A 20,964-nucleotide genomic window follows, 5' to 3' on the forward strand; every position below is an offset into this window, starting at 1 on the left:
GAGTGCAGTGGCATGATCTCGGCTCACTGCAATCTCGGCCTCCCGCATTCAAGCAATTCCTCTCCTGCCTCAGCCTCCTGAGTAGCTGGGATTACAGGCATGCACCACCATGCCTGGCTAGTTTTTGCATATTTTTTTTTTTTTAGTAGAGACAAGGTTTCACCATGTTGGCCAGGATGGTCTTGAACTCCCGGCTTCAAGTGATCTGCCTGCCTCAGCCCCACAAAGCGCTGGGATTACAGGCATAAACCACCCCACCCAGCTGCTTTCTTCATAACTAGAGGCCACCACACAGAATTTACCAAACTCTTCTTGATGGTTCAGGATGCCCATCCTTCCAATAATAATACAGAGTTGCCGCTGGGGCTACTAAGCTAAATTGGGCTATTTGTGCTTTTTCTTTCTTTCTTTTATTTCTTCACCAAGACTCTTCCTTACACCAATATTTGTCCTTCTTTGAAGTGACTCCAGACAAGTACACATTTTGTAGTTTTATTCTTGCTTTTTCTATAATGTTCTTTCCCCTCTTTCACTGTCAGTGTAATAGAAGTCACTTGTCTCTATCTTCTGATTTGCTGCTTATTTTTTGGGAGCCATAAAACTAAATTTTTACACCAGTTAGAATTAAGTCTAACATAAAAGAAAATACAGATCAGATCAGCTTTAGCACCTGGACTTTGAGATGCTGCTTTGAATTCTTGGTAAGTTTTTTAGCTTGATGGATTATTTTCTATTTCCTGAGAGCTGAGATTACTTTGTTAAATAACCACTGGGTACATGAGAGTTTTTATAATATTATCACTATTGTTGACAGGAAGTAGTGGAGCTGAATCAGCAGGCTGATGTGCCCTCTAAATCAGTATTAAATAATGTGTTGTGATGATATGTACAGACCTCGGGTACTGGAGATGCCAGTTGCCAAACTGCATTACAAAACCAAGCCTTAAATTCCTTCTGATTATTAAGTATTCCACTGAGTGTGTGTGTTATAACAAAACAGTAGAGGATATTTTCTTCCCAGTGTTCTGCCAAATCTCAGCTTGAATTTAACACTTTGGCTGAGCACATTTCCCCTTTCTGTTTCATCTGGATAAATTTTGCTTTTTTGGCTTCCTGTCATAGAAGGTTATATTTACACAAAGGCCATATCTTATAACATCTCATCTTTGGATCGAAGGAATTTCACAGTGTACCGTCAAGCTAATTAGGAAGTAAAGCTGCTTAGTGTTAGCTGCTATGGAAACATCAGATACACATACATCAGACTATGTCATTTTAATTGGCATTGAGGAGAAGTGGACCTAACATCTAGGAACAATTGAAGCCAAAATTCTTTGCTAACTTAACATGGCATTTTAAATTTGAAGTGAAAAGACTGTTTCTAGAAGGTGAAACATGTTCTTTTATGAAAAAGCATGAAAAAAGGACACCTGAAATGAAAACAATATTTAAATTGAGTTCATGTGGTTTTGTGGAAAAGTACCATGAATTTGCCTACCTTTGTTTCTGCTAAATCTAACCTCTTAGAAAGCTATAAAATCTGTATGCTCAAAGAGATTCACTGTGTGCATTTATGAGAACCTAGTCATTAACCCGCAGAATAGTGAATCAGCCAATAGTGTTTGCAGTCCTTCAGTATTTTTACAATTGGTGTTTTGGTTAAGATTCTTTCATTTATAAGAAAAGAAACTGACTCTAGCTCATCCCAGTGAAATAAGGGAGTGTGTGAAAAGGGATGCTCACAAAATCAAAGGAAGAGCAGTGTACATAGTCTTTGGAGAGGACAGAAATGGGAGCAGATCCAGGGAAATCATCAGGGCTGGCTGCTCACAAATCCTCTCTGTAAGACACTCACATTGGATGACTCAGCTCTCAGAAACTTGCATTTCTGACAAACCTCAAGTCATTTTCAAATGCCTGTTGGGGGAATATCCTGTTGACCCAGGTGGACTTAGAATTTCTGCTTTTGGATTAATAGCCAATGCAAAGGATATGGGGGAAGCATAAAAGGAAGAGTGATACTGACAGGGCCACTCAGAGAATCACGTACTGAGTAACAACCTGATTTGGGAATGCTATTTTTGATGAGCTCATAATCAGGTTCAAGATGAATTTAGTAATAAACAGAACTTTAGTTTTTCCCATATTTTTATCTTTATAAATTAATAATTTTAACACTTTATTAAATACCTACAGTGTACCAGGAAGAAGACGACACTCCAGATATAAAAAAATAAGCTCTAGCTCAAGTCAAAAATGCAGATGTATAACTAAAGTGATTAGCAATGTAGCAGATGTAATGCAGGCTTGCACCTATTTAGGTAGTTATTAGAAGCATTGAAGAAAACCATCAATCTACATAGACCTGATGATATCAGGGAAAACTTTATAGAGGAAAGAATCTTTGGATTGAGTTTCAAAGGATAAGTGGGAATTTGCTATGAAATGAGAGGAGATAAAAACTGTAGAAAAAACTGTATTTCAAAGCATCCCGCATCTACAAAGAGCATGGCTCAGGTGGGAGCTGCAAATGGTTCAGTGTTTTTGGAAGTTTGGAATCTGAAGACGTTACTGAAAATGAGTCTGGAGAGAGAAGCAGTACCTGAAATTTCTGTTATGCACATTAAGACATTGGACAATGGATAGTCATTAAAAGATTTTTTATTTGGAAAAGTATCATGATTGGAGTTGGTTTTAGAAAGGCAACTTTGGCCAGGCATAGTGGTTCATGTCTATAATCCAGCACTTTAGGAGGCTGAAGCATGTGGATCTCTTGAGCCTAGGAGTTTGAGACCAGCCTGGGCAAGGTGGCAAAATCTTGTCTACAAAGCATAAAAATTATCCATGCATTGTGATGCATGCCTGTAATCCCAGCTACTCTGGCAGCTGAAGTGGGAAGATCACCTGAACCCAGGGGACTGAATCTGAAGTGAGCCATGATCTCACTATTGCACTCCAGTCTGGGCAACAGAATGAGACCCTGACAAAAGAAAAAAAAAAAGACAACTTTGGCAGCAATGTGGAAAAGAATTTAAATAAGAGAAGACCAGCTGTAAGACTGCTGCAATAGACCATCTACGGAGGTCGAGAGAAATTCAGTCTTCTTTCTCAGGCAGCAGTTAAGATAGGGGGGTCACTAACTGATGTAAGCAACTTAAGGAATGTTAAAAAGTTAAAATCATTCAGAGGCTAAGGCATACTTGGGTCTGCAGTCAGAAGAGGAGGGAAAGACTAGAAACTTGTATTTCTGAGTCAACAACATAATATAGCAATTTTAAGTGTGAGTATGGGTGAGGTTTCACATATAAAATACTTAGAATATTCAGAGATCACCAGACAGAACCATGGAGACAAGGGATGGATCAAGGAAAATAAGTCTGAGTTAGAAAATCTAAAATAGTAGGAAGAAGACCAGTAGGGAGCAGAGTTACAGAGAGTAAACAGAGGAAAGGGAAGGGAGTTTCAAGAAAAAAGTATGTATCTGTTAGGATTATACTTAGTTGCAGAGTACAGTCCTTTCTCACATAGACTAGATGTATAGTTAGGAAGCCTACACTAGTGTGGGGCCTCTATTATCATCAAGTTCTTTCTACATTCTACTCTGCATCTTAATCGTCCAAGATGGTTTCTCAAGATTCATCCCAGAAAGAAAAAGGACAGGCCGAAGAAGAGCGCACCACTACCTTGAAAGACACTTACTCTACATTTTATACAACATTTCTAATTCCAATCCATTGGCAGAATTTAGCCACATGGCCATATCTGACTTCAAAGGAGGCTGGGAAAAATAAATCTTATTCTAGACAGCCATAATTCCAGGTGAGCAATGGGTTCCATTTAATAAGAAAAAAGGGGAAAAAGGATCCTGGGACGCAATTGGAAGCCTTTGTCACATAGGAGTTAGTGAACAATGACATAAATTGAAGAGAGTTGTTGTAAGAAAAAGACTGAAGAGTGTTTGTTGAACTAACTAGTGACAATCTTGGCAAAAGTAGTTTCTTGGAGTAGTGAGAATGTAGGTCAAACTGCAGTAGATGAAGAATTGACTTTAAGATAAAGAAAATGAATATGAGTTGAAAATAAGCTGGGCTGTGAAAAGGAAGGTGAGAAGGAAGACTGTAGTTATCTCAGCACCTTCATGAGAATAGAGCTCATGGATAAGACTTTGATAGGCCATGTGCAAACTGAAGCAGAGGAAACCAGCCATCAGGAAGTTGAGAATGGAGCAACCTGCTTCTCCTGGAAACTTCTTCCAATGTCCTCCCAAAGCAGTTCCACCAACATGGGATAGAAGAATGAGAGATATCATATTTCTTGTTTTTGTTTTTGTTTTGAGATGGAGTCTTGCTCTGTTGCCCAGGCTGAAGTGAAGTGGCACAATCTCAGCTCACTGCAACCTCTGCCTCCCAGGTTCAAGCAATTCTCCTATCTCAGCCTCCCGAGTAGCTGGGACTACAGGTGCCTGCCATCACGCTGGGATAATGTTTGTATTTTTTAGTAGAGACGGGGTTTCACCATGTTGGCCAGGCTGGTCTCGAGCTCCTGATCTCAAGTGATCCACCTGCCTCACCCTCCCAAAGGGCTGGGATTACAGGCGTGAGCCACTGCGCCCAGCCAAGAGATATCATGTTTCTTATATGATCCATTTCCTTATCAGAATTAATTGGTAGTTAATCTAATCCAAATTGGTCTAAAGAATCCGTACCAATGAACCACCTGAATGAATGAGGAGTGGCTAATGTACTCAAATGAGCCAGTTTCCCCGCCATGGGATTTTTAGATTTTATACTAGAGAAATACCAAATCAATTTCATTTCAGTGATTGAAACTATAAACTGTAAAATTCGTTGGCAATCATGTTTTCCATCATGTTTTGAAAGCAACCTGCAATGAGGAAGACAAATAAAAATATAGAGAAATGCGAAGATGAAAGACTAACAGAAAGAAAGATGAGTGCTAGCAACATTTCGATCCTTACTTACTTCTGATTGTTCCTGAGACCCAGAAACATTATTTCTCTCAAGATCTGAGATAATCAATATTTCTATAATAAAATTTCTCTTTCTGCTTAAATAAATTGTAGCTGAGTTTCTGTCATTTACCATTAAAAATGTCTGATTAAAACTGAGAGGAATATGTTTATATGTTTAGAAAAAAGTCAGAAGAAGAAAGGTTGAAGATACAAAAAGACTGAGAATTTGAGAGTATGTATATCCAAGATAGCAATCCTGTTTCTGCTTCCCTCTGAGGTAACAGTCCCTGCCCCAAATCACTATTCTCTTTATGACCTCAATCCCTAGACATAGCTGTTTGAATCATGAGGGGGCACCTGCCTTCCTTCTACATCCTAGATGAACTGGTCTGAGCACATTCTTCTGTGAAGTTTATAACTGACATGTGTGGACACTAAGCTCATAAAGAATCAGGGCTAAGACTATGATGGGTCATATGCAAGCTGATGCTGAGGAAGCCCACCATAAGAACGGAGAATGGAGCATTCTGCAGAGAGCAGAGGTGACTGGGCCTCTAAAGGGGGTGGGGGTGATCGAGGGAGTAGACACTTTTTGTTTTTTTAATAGAGACAGGGTCTCACTCTGTCACCTAGGCTGGAGTACAGTGGTATGGTATCATAGCTCACTGCAGCCTTGAGCTCCTAGGATGAAGTGATCCTCCCATCTGAGCCTCCCAAGTAGCTAGGACCACAGGCATGTACCATCATGCCCCGATAACTTATTTTATTTTATTTTTGTTTTAGAGACACGGTTTTGCTATGTTGCCCAGGCTAGTCTTGAACTCCTGGCCTTAAATGATCCTCCTGCCTTGGCCTCCCAAAACACTAGGATTACAGGTGTGAGGCCACCATGCCTGGCTCCTGGGAATAGACGCCTTGATTCATGCCAATCTGTACATTGTTCAAGGGTAGGAGCTTTGGAATCACTTAAATCTATCTCTGACCCCTGGCTCCCCTATCAACTTGTGTGACCTTGAACAAGTTACTTAACCTCTTTAAAACTCATTTTTCTCATCTGTAAAATGAAGCTAATAGTAGTATCGTTCTCACATGATTGTTAGAATCAAAAGAAAGATGCATGTGAAGTGCAGAGCAGTGTCTCACAGTAAACTCACAGTTAATGCTAATAACATAGCATAATTATATCCAATGCTACATGTAATAATTATAATCAAATACAGTGACATAAAAGGTAAGCTCTTTCCAGTTCCAATTCTCATTAATCTCAGATACTGTCTTCATTTCTCAATGAAATCTGCGTATCCTTGAAATATCTTTTCTTTCTATTTGCTCTGGTTAGACTAAGAATTTGTTCTTGACAAACACAGTGAGAATGTTTGCATCCCAATCCCCAGGGTGAGCTTGGACAAGTTACTTCCTTACCCGACATTCAGCAATGTTGCCCCCTCCATCCGTCCTGAGCACTCTCTTCTCTTGGCTTCCGTGACCAAGAGAAGCCAAGGAGTCTCCTGGCTTTCCTCCTACCCACTGGCCATGGTGTCCCTCTTATCCTGGCTCAGCCTCTTCTGCTTGTCTTTAAATGCTGCATATTCTCAATAATCATTCCTAAGTGTCCTCATTTTTCTCACTTTGTATTTTCTCCCTAGGCTATAATATCGGTGCATGGTATCAACTATCATGTAATTGAAACTTTGACTCCCAAAAGGTTATCTTCAGCCCAAACCTCTCCTAATCTCCAAATCTGTGTATCTCACTACCCACCCAACATTTTACCTGGAGATCTGAAAGAAAGATTCATCAAAATCTACAAATTCAAAACTGATCTCATGATCTTTTCCTCTAAAACTATTTCTCCCAACCCAAGGGTTTTCTATCTTGATACCACCACCCATCCACTCTTCCAGTTTTGCAAGCCAGAGACCTGTAGACATCATCCTCTGCCTTGTGTCTTAGTCCATCAAGACTTGTTGATTTTACATCAAATTGTTTCTTGACTTGGTCAACTGCTTATTCTCTATTGCCATCACTCTTATTCTAGCCATCTTCATCTTTCTCTTGGACCCTCACACTGTACTCAGAAATTATCTCATTGCATCCCATTTTAATCCATGCTATAGTCAAAGTTTTATTTTAAAAATTAAAATATGTTCAATGCAATAGCTTTCCATTGCTCTCTAAGATAATAATCAAACTCCTTATGGCATACAAGGATCCTCTGTGATCTAGCCTCTCGGGAAGAAAAGGAGTGCGCTGGATCTGGCTCATACTGGCTGGCACCTGCATGCAGATGGTTAAATATTTTGAAAATTTGCAAGCTGATTGCCGAATCATTGGATGTGGGGAGAGTATGTATCCTGTGGAAACTGGCAAATGCTACAAAGGGTTTTCTCCACACCTCCCCTCTCTCCTCCATGCAGGAGAACCAGTTTAACAGCACTCGGTTCTCTCTCCAGGCTTAACCGTTCTTTCATTCCGTACTTTAACCACATTGACCAACTTTAAGTTTCTCTAACACGTCATAGTTCCTTATATTTAAGAACTATCAAATATATTGGCTGCCTTTCCCAGGAAACTATAAACTCCAAGAAGTCAGTGACTTTCTGTTTGCCCAACATTAAATCCTCAGTGCTTTTCAGTGCCTGGCGCGTAGTTGGTGCTAGGTAAGTACCTATTGAATAAGTGCCTGCTCTCACATGGATTTTACAGATCTCAAAACAATGTGATGTCTGTGATAATGCCCTAAAAATGATGAAATAATACATAGATATGATTATGGATATTAAAATGTTTCCTGAACAAATAGATTTTTTCTATTTTTATTAATTTTTTCTATTTTCCACTTAAGATGGTATCACAATTTATTTTCTAAATGATGAAATGTTTGTTTCTCTAAAGCAGTCATAATTGAATCATGATATTAGCATGTATTTAACTTGAATTAGATACGACTTTTGTTATAATAAAATTATGTTCCCTAGCAAGAAGACTCAGGCAAAAAAAAATGTTTTTAATTATGTCAGAGTAAATGAGGGTGATATTTTCAATGGAGTCTTTAAAAATTCTTCTTCCCTATTTTAAAATTAGCTTTCCAGAAATGCACACTCTATTCTTTATATGCTGATACAGCTAAAACATAATAGTAAACTATTTTCTCACGAAGAGATTTGTTTAAATTATCAGAACTCTCTTGGAAAACACTTCCAGTAACTTATTTAACTTGAATTCTAATGAAGTGAAAATTGCATCATCATCATCATCATAATTATTAAGATTATATCCACTGGCAAAATTTTCCATTTATATGGAAAAAATATGTTCATTGCTATATTGGTATTTTTAACCATTCATACATTTTTCATTCTTCTCTCTTCTCCTCCAGTGAATATTTTTTTGGTCTCTACGGTACTCAAGGCAAATTATATTTAGTTTAACATGTGAACTAATTAGTAAAGGCAATACTTTTTGCAAACATCATATTTTACTTGGTATATCTATTTCTCCCACATTATTGCATCTTAATTTGGGGATACTAAAATTCTCCACCATGGGATAATATGGGCTAAGAGTTGCTACTATTTTCCATAATTACTGGTTGTTGTTTTTTAATTTTTATACAAGGTGTGATTTAGTAGATATGTTTTAGATTGACATTGAGGATCTAGTCAATCTCCCATGGTTTCAAATCCAAATTATCTCCATATTAGGCATAACAGAAACAAAGATGCTACATAGAATAATCAGACTAAGTGGTCAACTCTCAGTTCATGAGTTGGCCTCTCCCACTGGTTTTCTTATTCTTGTATCTGGATGTCATCCAGTGATGCAATGTTCCTTGCTTGTAAAATTGCACATTTATGCATCACCTTATTAAATTTGCTTGTGTGTCTATCATTCTGAAAGTGCTTCTTGTTCTTTAGTGAAGCATTGTTCTAGTTATGTGTTGTCTTTTCCTGTCAGTACACACTATTTGTTGTAATTAGTCTCTGGCTTCAAGTCTATACAAAATGAGCAGACATTCGCACAGTCTTTCACTTGCATCTGATCATTGTGGACAATAAGCCAATGATTTAGACAAAAAATAACCTCATTCTTTTCCTTAATAAAAGAAATAGTTTGTACTTTTTGCTTGGATCTTATTTGTACTTCATCTGTCCTCATGTTTGTCTAGATAGATTTACCTTATATAAACATTTTTCTCTTTTATTTATTTATTTATTTTGAGACAGGGTCTCACTCTGTCACCCAGGCTGGAGTGCAGTGGCACAATCTCGGCTCACTGAAACCTCTGCCTTGTGGGTTCAAGCAATCCTCCTGCCTTAGTCTCCCGAGTAGCTGGGATTACAGGCATGCACCATCATGCCCAGCTAATTTTTGTATTTTCAGTAGAGACAGGGTTTCACCATGTTGTCCAGGCTGGTCTCGAACTCCTGATCTCAGGTGATTCACTTGCCTCAGCCTCCCAAACTTCTGGGATTACAGGTGTGAGCCACTGTGCCTGGCCTCCACCTTTTATTTTTAAACCAAGCACTATAATATAAATACCAGTAATGTTGTTCTGTTCAAAATTTCGTATTTTTCCTTTTTATGTGACTTACAACTTGTACATCTTATTAGACTTTCTCCCTCAAGCTCATGCACTACACCAGGCAGAGAAATCCATGAAGATAAGCATTTAGGTAATGGCCCTCAAAAAACAAAACTGGCTTAATGTAAAATCGTTGTTGTTGTTTTTTTTCTTTAAACTTCCCCAATTTAAATCTTTTAATTTAAAAGTAAACTTTACTGTCAAAAACGCAAACTTGGGGAGGGCAGAAAGATCACACACAAGACTGCCACTTCACACCTGGAGGGTCGCATGGCAGCCAGGCAGAGGCGCTCCTCACTTCCCAGTTGGTGCAGCAGCTGGGCAGAGGTGCTCCTCACAATGATTTTTTTTTTTTAATTATCATTAGGTACATGGTTCATGTTTGTAATCCCAGCACTTTGGGAAACTGAGGCAGGAGTATCACTTGAGCCCAGGATTTCAAGAACAGCCTGGGAAACACAACAAGACCTTGTCTTTACAAAAATTTAAAAATTAGCCAGGCATGATGACATGCACCTGTAGTCCTAGCTGCTCAGGAGGCTGAGGGGAGAGGATTGCTTGAACCTAGGAGGTTGAGGCTTCAGAGAGCCATGATTGCACCACTGCACTCCAACCTGGGTGATAGAGTGAGACCCTCATCTCTAAAAATATTTAAAAATAAATAAATAAATAATACATTTTCAAATACTATGTCCAGCACACCTCTGGCATTTACTCCACTCTTGCTTTCTCCAATATTCCCTAAGCCCCTCAGATTAGGCCAAATCTCTTCATTAAATGCTCTTATAATACAATTTTCTTTTCTTCTTTTTTGAGATGGAGTCTCACCCCGTCACACAGGTTAGAGTGCAGTGGCGCGATCTTGACTCACTGCAACCTCCACCTCCCAGGTTCATGTGATTCTCCTGCCTCAGCCTCCTGAGTAGCTGAGATTACAGGTGTGCACCACCATACCCGGCTACATTTTGTATCTTTAGTAGAGATGGGATTTCATCATGTTGGCCAGGCTGGTCTTGAACTCCTGGCCTCAAGCAGTCCACCCGCCTCAGCCTCCTAAAGTGTGGGCTCATGTCAGCATGAGCCACCACGCCTGGCCCTTACATATGTAACTTTTAACTCAGTTTGTAATTATATATTTATTTTGAGATCAGTTGATTACTAAGTTTCCCTGTAGACTGTAAGCTCAAGGAAGGCAAAGCTTGCATTAATTAAGGTACAGGCTAAAATGCTTTAACAAATAGAACTCCAAATAATGTCACTTATACAAGCTGCACATATATAATTTTTTCATATAACCTTCTAGCACTGATGGGATTGCTCTGCTGCCCTCAATATGTAGCTTCCATCTCTCAGTCAAGCTGCCAAGTTCTTGCTACCTCTTTGTGAATAAGAAGAGGAAAAGGATGAGAGGTGCACAAGTTGAATACTTTAAAAGCTGAGCTCTCTAAAGTAGCAAACACTGCTTCCACTCATTACATTAGCCACAACTTGGTCACATGAGTACACCTAATAGCAAAAGAACCTGCACACTGTAGGCTTTAGCTGGCAATTATCAATACTAGGGAAGGAGAGGAAATTAAATATAGGGAGACAGGCCAAGCGCGGTGGTTCATGCTTGTAATACCAGCATTTTGGGAGGCTGAGCCAGGCAAATCACCTGAGGTCAGGAGTTCGAGACCAGCCTGGCCAACATGGTGGAGGTTGCAGTGAGCCGAGATTGCACCAGTGCACTCCAGCCTGGGTGACAGGGCGAGACCCTGTCTCAAAAAATAAATACATAATATAAATATAGGGAGACAACTAGCTGTATGCCACAGATCTGTGTCTTATTCATGAACACAGTGTTTCTGGAGCCTACCACAGTGCCTGCTCCAGAGCACCTGCTCAACAAATACTCATAAGATGGATTGATGAATGGACTTCACATCTTCACGCCATCACTGACATCACCCATACCTTATTCTCACTCTTTCCCTCTCCTCTACCCAAGGCAGCTGTGGATCCAGGAGACCAGGAGACCCAGGAGATTTCCAGAAGCATAAGAGTAACTGTATGTACAGGTTACGAAGTGGCTTTCTTGCAAGGGTGAAGCTGGTGAGGATGACTGGTATCTGTGCTATGAGAATTTTTATGGTTTTTTTTTTTTGTTTTTGTTTCTGTTTTTTATTTTTTTTCTTTTTTTGAGATGGAATTTTGCACTTATTGCCCAGGCTGGAGTGCAATGGTGCGATCTTGGCTCACTGCAACCTCCACCTCCGGGGTTCAAGCGATTCTCCTGCCTCAGCCACCCAAGTAGCTGGGATTACAGGCATGCACCACCATGCCCGGCTAATTTCGTATTTTTAGTAGAGACGGGGTTTCTCCATGTTGGTCAGGCTGGTCTCGAACTCCCAACCTCAGGTAATCCACCTGCCTCAGCCTCCCAAAGTGCTGGGATTACAGGCGTGAGCCACCGTGTCCGGCTGAGAATCTTTAATTCCTGAAATGAAGTGAAGACTTTTCAGAAGATATCCAGGTGGGTGGGTTTTCCAGGTCCAGTCATCTTTGCCACATCATCCACCATTCTAAGTTGAAAGTGTTGCAGTTTCCTCTTCTAGTTGAACAGAGAGGTTGTTGAAATGAAAACACACACATACCACACACATCTCCAAAAACCCAGCATTAATTCTGAGTGATGGTCCTGTGCAAATTCAGAAAAAGGGAAAAAAATTTCGTTTTTCACAACTGAGCTACACTTCTCATTATCAATGAAAACAGATGGGAAATAGGACAATGACTCTTCAAGGCAAATGTAATTGTGACTGTCTCTATGCCCACCTAGCACTTTCCATAGCACTTTTCATGTGGTATTATAGTTAATGACATTGTGAGATATTTGTGAACTGAAAGCATACCTTGTTTTTATTTATATTTTCCCAAGCATTGAGTAGCACATATTAGTACTCAACAAAAGTCTGTTGAATGAATCAGTGAATGAATGGAGAATTAATGAATAAGTTAATGAATCTCCTGGGTTATTGTGTTAAAAATGTAACTGCAGGAATAAGAGGTAACTAGAAGAATAAAACTTCCGCCTCCCTCCTCTTGAAAGAAACTGATCTCAGCAACTTGGCAGGGCCTTTGGGAAGAAAAGGCGTTGGCCATTGTAAGAAATATTTGGAAACAAGGGAAGAAGACAAAACTATTTTTTTGCTTAGCCTAAAAAATGTGAAATAGTAATTCAGTTATGGAAGAAAAAGACATTTCCCAACTTCCTTTTAGAACTGGAATTCACTGTCTCTCAGGATTAACATATAGCTTTGGAAGGTGGTGTGTGTGTGTTTTGTGTGTGTGTGTGTGTGTGTATGTGTATGTTTTGTCTGTGTGTATTGTGTGTGTTTTGTTTGTATGTGTGTGTGTTTTGTGTGGTGTGTGTGTGTGTTTCGTGTGTTCCTCACTGCACAGTTGGAGGAATAAAGTGCCCTTCCTTCCACTTACAGTGTTCTCACAGGTTTACTTCTCCTGGGGAACTCAGGCCCACCCTGGATATTGCCAAGCTATCTGGGGAGTGTCAGCACAGGTTATGGACTGCCCTGTTGACAGGGTCTTTGGCTCTGTCACTGCCCCCCACCCCAAGAACATTACTTCAAAAGCAAGGACTCTGAGTCAGGAAAATATACTTCTGTGGAAGAGAATAGCATGGAAACAGATCAATCTCTCTGGCTAAGAGGCATCATCTCTGTCTTAGCCCACGTGGGCTGCTTATAACAAAATACCATAGACTGGGTGGCTTATAAACAACAGAAATGCATTTCTCACAGTTCTGGAGGCTGGGAAATCTGAGATCAAAGCACCAGCAATTCAGTGCCTTGTGAGGGCCTGTTTCTCATTGTATCCTCACATGGTGGAAGTGGCAAGGGGTCTCTCTTGGGCCTCTTTTATAAGGGCACTAATCCTATTTACGAGGGCTCTGTCCTCATGATGTAATCACCCCTCAAAGTCCTTGCCCCCCAGTGCCATCACCTTGCGTGCATAGACATCAACATATGAATTTGGGAATGGGGAACATAAACATGCAGAACATAATGTTTCCCAAAACAGTTTCCCAAAAGGAGAGTAGAAATCTGCAGAGCAGAAGTCAGAAACATGACATATGGGGTGGAAGAAGCCAGGTTAGGAACAAGAATGAGCTCAAGAGGAGTTCCTTTATGAATGTTGTAGCTTCTTGGGTGCTGTCCCTATGGCAGAGGTCCCCCATCTTTTGGGCACCAGGGATTGGTTTTGTGGAAGACAATTTTTTCAGGGACTAGGGGCGGGGTTGATAGTTTCAGGATGATTCAAGTGCATTATGTTTATTGTGCACTTTATTTCTATTATTATTACATTGTAATATATAATGAAATAATTATACAACTCACCATAATGTGGAATCAATGGGAGCCTTGAGCTTGTTTTCCTGCAACTAGATGGTCCCATATGGGGGTGAGGGTAGACAGTGACTGTGCTAGTCCGTTCTCATGCTGCTAAGAAGAAATACCCAAGACTGGGCAATTTATTAAGAAAAGAGTTTAATTAACTCACAGTTCCACAGGGCTGGGGAGGCATCAGGAAACTTACAATCATGGTGGAAGGGGAAGCAAACACATCCTTCTTCACATGGGCAGGAAGGAAAAGTGCCAGGCAGAGGGGAAAAAGCCCCTTATAAAACCATCAGATCTCATGAGAACTGACTCACTGTTACGAGAACAGCATGGGGGTAACCACTGCCATGATTCAATTGCCTCCCACTTGATCCCTCCCACAACACGTGGGGATTACGGGAACTACAGTTCAAGATGAGATTTGGATGGGGACATAGCCAAATCATATCGTTCTGCCCGTGGCCTCTCCCAAATCACATGTTCTCACATTTCAAAACAGAATCATGCCTTTCCAACAGTCCCCCAAAGTCTTAGCTCATTCAAGCATTAATCCAAAAGTCCAAGTCCAAAGTCTCATCTAAAACAAGGCAAGTCCCTTCTGCCTATGAGCCTGTAAAATCAAAAGCAAGTTAGTTACTTTCTAGATACAATGGGGTTACAGGCATTGGGTAAATACATTTCAAATGGGAGAAATTGGCCAAACAAAGGGTCTACAGGCCCCATGCAAGTCTGAAATCCAATAGGGCAGCCATTAAACCTTTCAAAATGCTCCTTTGACTCTATACCTTACATGCAAGTCACACTGATGGAATAGGAAGGCTCTGAAAGCCTTGGGCAGCTCTGCTCCTGTGGGTTTGCAGGGTACAGCCCTGCTCCTGGCTGCTTTCACAGGCTGGTATTGCGTGTCTGCAGCTTTTCCAGTGCAAGCTTGCACAGTGCAAGCTGCTGGTGGATCTATCATTCTGGGGTCTGGAGGATGGTGGCCCTCTTGTCACAGCTCCACTAGGCAGTGCCCCAGTGGGGACTCTGTGTGGGGGCTCCAACTCCACATTTCCTTTCTACATTGCTCTAGCAGAGGTTCTCCATGAGGGCTCTGCTCCTTTGGCAAACTTCTGCCTGGACATCCAGGCATTTCCATACGTCCTCTGAAATCTAGGTGGAGGTTCCACAACCTCAATTCTTGACTTCTGTGCACCTACAGGCCCAACACCAGGTGTAAGTCACCAAGTTCTGGGGCTTGCACCCTCTGAAGCAACAGCCTGAACTGTACATTGGCCCCTTTTAGCCACAGCTGGAGTTGAAGTAACTGGGATGCAGGACACTATGTTCCAAGGCTGCATAGATTGGGGGTGCCTTGGGCTCAGCCCATGAAACAATTTTTTTCTCCTAGGCCTCCAGACGTGTAATGGAAGGGGCTGCCGTGAAGGTCTCTGACATGCCCTGGAGACATTTTCCCTGTCATCCTGGTGATTAACATCCCACTCCTTACTACTTATGCAAATTTCTGCAGCAGGCTTGAATTTCTTCCCAGAAAATTGGTTTTTCTTTTCTATCACATCGTCAGGCTGCAAATTTTCAAAACTTTTATGCTTTGCTTCCTCTTGAATGATTTGCCACTTAGAAATTTAGGGTATCTCCACCAGATACCCTAAATCATCTCCCTCAAGTTCAAAGTTCCACAGATGTCTGGTGCAGGGGCAAAATGCCACTAGTCTCTTTGCTAAAGCATAGCAAGAATCACTTTTGCTCCAATTCCCAACAGGTTCCTCATCTCCATCTGAGACCACCTCAGCCTGGACTTTATTGTCCATATCACCATCAGTATTTTGATCAAACAAAGTCAACAAGTCTCTAGGAAGTTCCAAACTTTCCCACATCTTGTCTTCTGAGCCCTCCAAGTCTCTAGCAAGTTCCAAACTTTCCTACATTTTTTATCTTCTTCTGAGCCTCCAAACTGTTCCAACCTTTTCCTGTTACACAATTTCAAAGTCGTTTCCACATTTTTGGGTATCTTTATAGCAGCACCCCATTCTCTGAGGTACCAATTTACTGTATTACTCTGTTCTCACATTGCTATGAAGAAATACCTGAGACTGGATAATTTATAAAGAAAAGAGGTTTAATTGACTCACAGTTCCTCATGGCTGGGGAGGTCTTAGGAAACTTACAATAATGGCAGAAGGGCAAGCAAACACGTCCTTCTTCATACGGTGGAACGAAGGAGAAGTGCCAAGCAAAGGGGAAAAAGTCTTTTATAAAACTATCAGATCTCATGAGAACTCACTCACTATCATGAGAACAGCAAGGAGGTAGTCACCCCCATCATTCAGTTACCTCCTACAGGATCCCTGTAGGATCCTGGGGATTATAGGAACTACAATTCAAGATGAGATTTGGGTGGGGACACAGGCAAACCATATCAGTGACAGATCATCAAGCATTAGATTCTCATAAGGAGCACACAACCTAGATCCCTTGTGTGCAAAATTTACAACAGGGTTCACGCTCCTATGAGAATCTAATGCTGCCATTGATCTGACAGGAGGTGAAACTCAGGCAGTAACGCAAGCCACGGGGAGCAACCATAAATATAGATGAAGCTTCACTCTCTTACCTGCTGCTTACCTCCTGCTGTGTGGCCCAGTTCCTAACAGGCCACAGATCTGTACCTGTGGACCCCTGCCCTATGAACTTGGGAAAAGTCACATTTGAAGTATATTTGATATCACTCTTGAATTACACTGAACAACGTAATAAAGTTTGTTCTGTATACTGCAATGGCGGGCGGCGGTACAGGAGAGTGGGCCTTTACTTCATTAACCTTGTCTACCTTGGTGCCCCTGGATAGGAGCTTATAGCTTTTTGCCAGGCTTGCAATTGAGCCAGAGTAGGGCAGGTGTGCTCTGAGGGGACCACTCTCACACAGAGGGGAGTCAAGATTTCAAATGGAAAATAGCAGCTCCCTTCCCCAAAAGGCAGATAATTTTTTCTGACCTACTCCTTAGTTGAATCTCTTTGGGTTAACTTGACAAAGAGTTAATAGACACCAGAATCCTTAAAAGAATCATATCTGTAGTTAATCTTGTCTTTCATATTCCCATTTATAAAGAGTTTGCCTATAAGTAAGAGGCCAGAAAGCCTACAGATATTATGTAACTTAAGTCTGTCATTGTTATCTGAGTGGTTCCAGTGATTCATGGGACCATTGGTGGGAATGAAGGTGGCATAATAAGACTGTATTTAAAGAACATAGTACCTTAAGTACATGAAATAGTTTTATAACTGAGTCCTTATTAAATAGCATTTATCTCATAAGCTTAATGTTAGGTAAGTATTGAAAAAGCGTATACAATGCTTTTATAACATATTGTTTCCAATATAAACAGATTATAACCTGTTCTCAATTTGAATGTATCATCTCCAATCTGAACACACTAACTGAAAGCTAAAATAGCCATTCAGCTGTTTATATGGACATGCTTTTATATATAATTTTTATGTTTAATATGTGACTGCTGATTTCTCTGTTAAATCTTCCAGAAATTATCCACCCTTTTCCATGGTTTACAATAATTCCAGATCTCCTATTTAAAGGGCATCCACCCAGCAAGCACTCAAGAATTACATATTAATGACGGCCATGCTAGCAGTAATGTAGAATGTAAGGTGGACTAAATTAAACATTTTTTAAAACCATCCATCATGCATTGGATTTTTTTTCCCATGACAGAATTTCAGTGGCAATGATGAAATCTCAGGGTTTTCACAGGGGAAATTTGCCCCTGATTTTGTCTGCATCTCCCTTCCTTTTGCACCACATCTTCTCCCAGGGATTCCTCCAATAAGCATCAATATTTGGCCCTAGCGCCCTGCCTGCCACTCCTCAGCTGCTGTTGGGAGTGGAACAGCCACCTACAGCAGTCGCCTCAGGACTCCTCTTCCTCGCAACAGACCCTGTGCAGGAGTGCCTCTCCAATCTCCTCCAACATCCATGAGAAACAGCTTCCAAGACTCTTGCTGTAGAGGTGACACGTGGCCCTAGCTCTTTGGAACGTTCTCTGGCTCTTGAAGTGATTAGGAAGATAAATTAATGCAGTGCCAACACTGATTACAATGAGGGGAATGCAAACCAAGTTGCCCAGGGAAATTGCCATTTTAATACCTGACCTGGTCTGCACGTCCGTCAATCATTTGGCAAAAAGTCAGTTGTGAGAAGTTTCTTGGACCAGAAACCAGTTAATCTGAATTTTCCTCTGAAAGCCTAAAGTCAGTAACCTTGGACTGTCTTTTAATGAATTAAGAATATTCATTAATTAAGTAATTTTAGCTGGACTAATTATAGAGATTAGTTTGGTCCTACATAGGCACAAAACTGACCTGGTTTCTTTAGTGTCTTTAAGCTCAACTGAAACTGCATCATGTAAATTCTACGTTGATTCATAGCCTTTCCTTCAGGTACCAGGAAAGCATCTCTGTGTAGAGATGATTTATCACGGTAAATGGGCCATGATGCTGCAGCTTCCTACTTATTAGATTATTTTCCATTTCCACTCTCAGAATACATTTCAAGTCCTGAAAAGTTTTTCCTGGCAAATAGTAGGCATATAAATATTCCTTGAATGAAAAAATAATCTTAGTTTCCTTTTTAATTTATAAGACAAAAATTTTCAATAAACTTCTCATGTATTATTTTATGTGTAGGTTTTCCAAAACGTGTACTATTTGTTAATGAAATCCCTATAATAGTACTACCTGTCAAAACAAATAATACACAATTTGGAAAACCTACACATAGTACTACCTATCAATATGTATACACATACATATATACATATTACATATATATATAAAACATGTAATATATATATATATATATTACAATTTTTACTAAAGAGACAGGTCTCATTACGTTGCACAGGCTACTCTCAAACTCCTGGGCTCAAGTGATCCTCCCACAATGGCCTCCCAAATTGCTGGGATACAGGTGTGAGCCACCACACCCAGCCTATTAAAGGATTTCTATTGTCAAATACTTTTTAGAAGTTTTAGATAAAATATAGTTAAGATTAGTTTACTCCCATTCTGTAGGTTGCCTGTTCACTCTGATGGTAGTTTCTTCTGCTAGGCAGGAGCTTTTTAGTTTAATTAGATCCCATTTGTCTATTTTGGCTTTTGTTGCCATTGCTTTTGGTGTTTTAGTCATGAAGTCCTTGCCCATGCCTATGTCCTGAATGGTATTGCCTAAGTTTTCTTCTAGGGTTTTTATGGTTTCAAGTCTAACATTTAAGTCTTTAACCCATCTTGAATTAATTTTTGTATAAGGTGTAGGGAAGGGATCCAGTTTCAGCTTTCTACATATGGCTAGCCAGTTTTCCCAGCACCATTTATTAAATAGGGAATCCTTTCACCATTTCTTGTTTTTGTCAGGTTTGTCAAAGATCAGATGGTTGTAGATGTGTGGTATTATTTCCGAGGGCTCTATTCTGTTCCATTGGTCTATATCTGTTTTGGTACCAGTACCATGCTGTTTTGGTTACTGTAGCCTTGTAGTATAGTTTGAAGTCAGGTAGCGTGATGCCTCCAGCTTTGTTCTTTTGGCTTAGGATTGTCTTGGCAATGTGGGCTCTTTTTTGGTTCCATATGAACTTTAAAGTAGTTTTTTCCAACACACCAGGGCTTGTCGTGGGGTGGGGAGAGCAGGGAGGGATAGCATTAAGAGAAGATATACCTAATGTAAATGATGAGTTAACAGGTGCAGCACACCAACATGGCACATGTATACATATGTAACAAGCCTGCACGTTGTGCACATGTACCCTAGAATTTAAAGTATAATAAAAAAAAGATTAGTTTACTTACTGAATCATTTGGGAGAACTAAGTTGTTTGAGGTAGTAACAATCAAAATAACATATTTTGGGAGTGCCCAGAGCATAATTTATTTCATTCCCTAAAAATTGGTGTTATGTTTTATTAATCATTAAAATTAAATATGTCTTGGGTAAACTAATTAAAATTAGGTGAGTTGGGTTTGCCTACTCCCCGGAACTAGAAGTGTTCCTAAATAGTAATACTAAAATTGCTCTAAAGTTAAAGACCTGACAAGCTTAGAATTCATTAAATGGCCTAAAATTTAGTAGAAAATGTAACAAATGTACTTGTAGGAGTTACCTAATTGTGACTTTTTTTCATATTTCTAGTTTGTTTTATATTTTCTAAATAACATTAATAATACTTATTCAGTGGTATATTGTTTTTCCAGTATAAGATTCACATTCTTGGCATTTTATGATAAATGAAGATGGGTAATATAAGGAAAATTTGTCACTGACTTGGAGATGGCCAGCAGAGACTACTTGGCATCCTTTCAGTGGAATCCTGGGAGTTAGCAGAAAGATCCTCTGGAATTATGTAATTCTATAGGGATGTGACCTTTGATTCTTTCAGGCTGTCTATGCTTTTGGCAAATCTGTGAGGATAGAAGTTAAGTTGTAGAAAACTGATAACAATGTAAATCATTCCTGTTCATGATGATGTAAATTAATTTTGTCCCATAAGGAAAATAAATCTCTATAAGTCAGATTTGAACCTGTTTTAGCATCATACTAGTTCTCTCACTAATTAATGACATAATCTTTGATACAAGTTTATTTTACATTTGTATAAGAGTCATGATTTTACCATTTTGAAACTTACACTTTAACAATAAAATATGTTCCTGCCTCTTAGAAGTCTGTAATCTGAAATGAGGAAACACATATGCATCATATCTATAATACATATCAAAATTTGTTAAATTCTCTGTAGGAACTTGAGAGTTTATTAGAGAGAAGACTCCTACTGTTTAGAGAACAGAGATTTCAAGGAAGGATTAAGGCTGGCATCCTGATAGCAAAGGTGGAGACAAAGGAAAGCATTCCAGGTGATAATATTATACACAAATAGACTGAAATGAAGAAGTGAATTCAATGTTGAAGGAACAATTAATCAGTTTAGTTAGTTTAGTCA

The 20,964-nt window shown here is 39.9% G+C and overlaps 1 protein-coding gene across 2 annotated transcripts in view; it reads left to right on the plus strand.

The window, feature by feature from the left end:
- Positions 1–5,328: 5,328 nt before the first annotated feature.
- LOC134759104 (uncharacterized) overlaps positions 5,329–20,964 on the plus strand; it is a 31,863-nt gene continuing 16,227 nt past the window's right edge. Inside the window, exons 1-3 of one of the 2 annotated variants that reach the window (XM_063709363.1) lie at positions 5,329–5,514; positions 11,548–11,607; positions 20,764–20,878. In XM_063709363.1, coding sequence (XP_063565433.1) covers positions 5,437–5,514; positions 11,548–11,607; positions 20,764–20,878 — 253 coding nt within the window. In that variant the 5' untranslated portion in view covers positions 5,329–5,436. Of the gene's footprint in view, positions 5,515–11,547; positions 11,608–20,763; positions 20,879–20,964 lie in introns of those variants that run through there. The other variant, XR_010135007.1, reaches the window with a different exon arrangement.

This window comes from Gorilla gorilla, chromosome 7, assembly GCF_029281585.2.
Source record: "Gorilla gorilla gorilla isolate KB3781 chromosome 7, NHGRI_mGorGor1-v2.1_pri, whole genome shotgun sequence".
In the NCBI taxonomy this organism is placed as follows: domain Eukaryota; kingdom Metazoa; phylum Chordata; class Mammalia; order Primates; family Hominidae; genus Gorilla; species Gorilla gorilla.